The following is a 4344-nucleotide window of genomic DNA, read 5'->3' on the forward strand; positions in this document are numbered from 1 at the left end:
TTTTAAAGTAAGAAATGTACTAAACAGGCACTCTTCTCAGTTTACATGATTAAGATTTCATTCCCAGTGATGAGCTGGCGTATCATCTCTGTGCCGGTGTTGTGCAACTATGTCTCAGATTTATGAATCTCTATCTGTAGTCTGGCTTTTGACATGAACTGTGGGGCTTGGGACTTCATTTATTTGTGTGTGGGTATGGGTGTCTTTCCTGAGCAGGCCAGAAAAGGGCGTCAGATCCAGTGGACCTGGAGTTAACAGATGGCCTCTTGAAGAGCAGCCAGTGCTCTTAACTTCTGAGCCACCTCTCTAGCCTGGCTTTGGACTTGCTGAGCCAAGTTTCTCTGGTTAAATAGACTGTTTTATTAATTTATAATGAAATGGTATTCAGGTGCGACTGTACACAGCAACCTGGAAACAACATCACAGTTATCACAGTTACACTGATAGAATTTGCTTCATTATCAGTCAGAAAATTCTAGAGCAGGTTTTCACCCAGAATTATACAGAGCCATTGGCCCTTTTATTTTGGTCTTATTAACATAAATACTTAGTACAATTACAAGCATTTTAATGGAGTCCTAGGACTCTGAACTTTTGCTTTCAATACCAAATAGTATCTGAAAAACATGCTCACTTTTGTGTTTTCTGAGAAACTCTAGGAACTGGCCCAGGTTCATGTGATAATCATTCCTCAGTCCATAGTCGCCATGGGCCTCAAGGAGTAATTCTTCAAAAGAATGGAAGAGGCGCAGGTCTTCACCATTCCCCTCTGTTTCCACGCTCTCGGCGTGCTTGCAGGAAATGTGCTTCCAATTGGGGTATCTGATTGTGTGCCAGAATTCCTCACAGTGATCCTTGAAGCCCTCCACACAGATTATGCCAGGCTTTCCCGTCATGCAAAATCCAGTCACATCTAACCTCTTGCCCACTTCCAGAATCTTTTTCCTGAGGTCCTGCTGATATATGTGGTGGCTGTAGATCCACATCCGGAGGAACGTGTTCTTGACCGGCTTTACTTGTGTGGACGGCTCACCCGACAGCTTTCTGGTGAGGAAGTAGGATGCGCTGTTGTCCTGCAGCCACTGGATGGCTGCGCAGACACACAGCTCACCCGGATCAAAGGTCCCCAGATAAGCAGTGAGACCTTGGTTGAGAAGAAGCTGCTGTTGTCTGTCAAGGTCAGGTGACCGTCCAAACAGCTGCAAAGCCACGTAAGGGTAGCTGTGAGGCATGGTCACTTGCAAATCAATTGTCACCTTAAAATAAAAACCACATAGATTTCAATACCACAGAACCACACCAGCCAGCTTATCACAGCAACAGCACGGTTATGACAGGAAACAATCATGGGGTTATCAAGTGCCAGCTATAAGTTATGCAGTCATTTTTGTTATTTTTCAAATCATTGCTGAATTACATGTGCCAGGTGCCCTGTGCTGGAGAAGGAAGGGATAAAGTCAGACATGATTTCTGCCTTAGACTAGAGCCCAGTGAAGGAGACACACGTTAAACAATGACCACACATAGCGAGAATTTAATTTGAATTTGAGAAGCAGTATTTACCATGGGAAAAGTTCAAGGTTCCATTGAAGTGTGTAATCAAGGATATAAAACCAAGTCTGGGAAGCAGTAGCCGGCTCTGAAGCGTGAGCCGGTAAGAGCTAAAACATTAGTTCTCAAGTGTCCAGTCCATATGGCACCTATACTATATATGCTAATACTCCTGGGGTTAAAGGGATCAGAAGAGGGGGTAAGTTTTTTTTAATTTTTATTTTTTTGGTTTTTCGAGACAGGGTTTCTCTGTGGTTTTGGAGCCTGTCCTGGAACTAGCTCTGTAGACCAGGCTGGTCTTGAACTCACAGAGATCCGCCTGCCTCTGCCTCCCAAGTGCTGGGATTAAAGGTGTATGCCACTACCGCCCGGCGAGGGGGTAAGTTTATAGTTAACATTTAGATTTTGTATTTGTAGTTACTCTCTACTGTCAGTGCCATCAACACCATCCTAAACACTAACTTCTGAGAAGCCTCTTTGTAGCAGGCAGCATTTAGGTTTGTGAAAATCGTGGTATCTGCAGAAGGCACATTCTAACAGTTAGGTTGGTAAGAAACTGAACGAGGAGACAGAATGACAATAAGAAGACTGCAGGATGTTTTCACCGACAATAGTAGGCACGTTTGTTAAAAAAGTATGTGCATTTATGTAAAATTCAGGATTGTTACTTAAGAGAACTTAAGGAGCACCTCGAGTTTGGTACCTTTTCCTTCCTTCCAAACAAGTAATGGGATATGTATTTGATTCTTGGATAGGAAGCTCATGCACTGGGTTTTTCAGTTAAAAAGTGGGCACTTGGGGATGGAGATGGTGCAGCACTGGCTGCTCTTCTAGAGGGCCCAGGTTGGAGTCCAAATACCCACGTGATGTCTCACAAACTTCTGTGACTCCAGTACCACCCTCCTTTGGCTTCTGAGGGTATTGCACAAGGTTGCATGCTCAAGGCTAAACATCCATGCCATACACATTAAAAACACTAAAACAGTGGGCACCCAGAAAAACGTAGAAAAAATAAAAGCACCCACCTTGGGCTCCTCAATTTGAAGAGTGATCACAAATTCGATGTTGTGTGGGAGCGCCTCCCTAGTGCCTTCCAGATACCTCTTTATGTTCGTTAGGGCGTTTACGTCTTCCAGTTTTACTTCTCCTTGGTTAGGAAACATAGACAACAACATTTCCATCTCCAGCAGCTGAAGCTGAAGGCTTTCTTTTACCGACGCGGACATGTCTCCAAATCAACCTGCTTGGAAATCTGGAAAGGCCCAGAAACAGTGGGTTTGTTAATGACACCTGGTGTCCGGAAAAATTTCCCAAGGTCCCCTTTCTAGGAGGCCATTCCTGTTTGCGGAGAGCTAGGGGCACGCACCCAGACACTTAAACTGTTTAGATTTCTCTCCTGAGCCCCAAATCTAGTATGCACAACACATCCTGTTAAAATGCTCCGTCAACACCTAGATTCCTAGTCTCTCTTCACCACCCTTGCCGGTCATTTTGGAGTCCGCGCTTTCAACAGGTGATTGGGTGATGTGTTTCGCGGCAGGTGGTTGCAAACACCTGCCTCAAACCTGGGGAAAGCAGGGGCCGGCCCAGGAATCCCGCTCGGATCTCAGGCCTGCGCAGTGCTGGAGGCGGCGAGGAGAGATGCTCACAGAGCGGAGAGAGAAGGGGCTCCGGGTAGTCCCCGCCGCCCGCCGCCAGCCCTCATCTGCAGACCCTTGGAGGACAGCCCACCCGGACTGCAGTGACGTGCAGCATTCGCGCAGGTGCATAGGGCCTCCTCGGCCTAGCCACGGAGCTGGGGGAGGGGTCTCAGCCATTTAATAAATGACGTCTAGGGTCGAGGGGGTGAGGACCCACAGAGATAACGGTACCGTTGCCTTTCAGGGGCTGGGCTGGGAGGTGACCTCGGTGGTCGGAGGGACAGCAGTGCTCCCCACCCTCCGGGGACCCCTGCCCCCCGAGGCCTAGGCTGGGAGGCACAGTTGCCCACCCCGGGTGCTAACCCTCGGCCAGCCTCGGCCACCGCGGCCTCACCCTTCCAGCTCACTCAAGAAAAGCAGCCCCTGAACCGGCTCCGAACCGCAGCCGCAGTTCCGCGGGCGCGAGCAGCGCGCGGACGGCTGGGGGCGGGGCCTGGGGCCTGGGGCGGGGCCAGGGTATCCAACCCTCCGCGATTGGCTGGGGCGGGAGCCCGGAGTAGGGGCGGGGACATCAGACTCTCCCCACCGCGATTGGTTGGAGGGCGGGGCGTCGGGCCGGAAGCCAGGCTGGGCCACGTCTTCAGGGTCTGAGTAAGCTGGTTTGGTGCGCACTGCGCGGCGGCTGCTCGAATGTGGAGAGGACGTTTCTGCTCCGGTACTAGGTGAGCGGGCTTGGAGGCTGTGGGGCCGCTGTGGGTGAGGGTTCCTGGACAGCCATGGCTGGGGGTGATCGCCGGACACATCTACCCACCGCTCAGTGCGGCCCAGGTCCCTGCCGACTTCACGCTGGAGGGCGGGGAGCCGCGGGTAATCGGGAGCTGGGAGCAGAGTGTACTACCGAGTATAGCAGGATGAATGAAAGAAGCGGGCTTCGCTGTTCGCTCTTATAGCTTGGACACTGTTGGGACTTTTGTTTTTTTTTTTTTTTTTTTTATGAAGTTTTTTTTTTTGTGCTTGGGTGCACTGGAGGAAAACTGAAGGGAGTCAGAACAAATAATGTATTGCTTAGGCTCAGTTTATTTTTTTCTTCCAGAGAAATTTAGATTTTTTTCTACTTCTGTGGCAAACACTGTTGGGATTTTTTTTTTTTTTT

The 4344-nt window shown here is 49.4% G+C and overlaps 2 protein-coding genes across 9 annotated transcripts in view; one reads left to right on the forward strand and one right to left on the reverse strand.

Annotated features, from left to right (window-relative positions):
• Positions 1 to 342: 342 nt before the first annotated feature.
• Positions 343 to 3662, reverse strand: Rwdd2a (RWD domain containing 2A). 8 transcript variants are annotated; one of them, XM_005347548.2, is made up of 3 exons: positions 3586 to 3662; positions 2577 to 2803; positions 343 to 1256 (listed from the first exon to the last, which is right to left on the reverse strand). In XM_005347548.2, exons 2-3 carry the CDS (start codon positions 2775 to 2777, stop codon positions 579 to 581), a joined length of 879 nt encoding a protein of 292 aa, XP_005347605.1. In that variant the 5' UTR covers positions 2778 to 2803; positions 3586 to 3662; the 3' UTR covers positions 343 to 578. The 8 variants fall into 8 exon arrangements, with proteins under 8 accessions (XP_005347605.1, XP_005347606.1, XP_026634740.1 ...); XM_005347549.3 differs by having other exon boundaries at positions 3555 to 3587; XM_026778939.1 differs by lacking the exon at positions 3586 to 3662 and adding an exon at positions 3423 to 3535.
• A 131-nt stretch (positions 3663 to 3793) lies between these two features.
• The window catches only part of Pgm3 (phosphoglucomutase 3), a 22298-nt gene continuing 21747 nt past the window's right edge, over positions 3794 to 4344 (forward strand). Inside the window, exon 1 of the mRNA XM_005347550.2 lies at positions 3794 to 3913. The gene's annotated coding sequence lies outside the window, so the exon portion shown is untranslated. The remainder of the gene's footprint in view (positions 3914 to 4344) is intronic.

Source organism: Microtus ochrogaster, chromosome 5 (genome assembly GCF_000317375.1).
Source record: "Microtus ochrogaster isolate Prairie Vole_2 chromosome 5, MicOch1.0, whole genome shotgun sequence".
NCBI lineage: Eukaryota > Metazoa > Chordata > Mammalia > Rodentia > Cricetidae > Microtus > Microtus ochrogaster.

Bases quoted from the DNA above. Each gene is read 5' to 3' on its own strand.
- Rwdd2a (XM_005347548.2), bottom strand. From the start codon at position 2,777: ATGTCCGCGTCGGTAAAAGAAAGCCTTCAGCTTCAGCTGCTGGAGATG. The intron at 1,257-2,576 runs GTGGGTGCTTTT...TTTTATTTTAAG, and splicing joins TTCAAATTGAGGAGCCCAAG to GTGACAATTGATTTGCAAGT.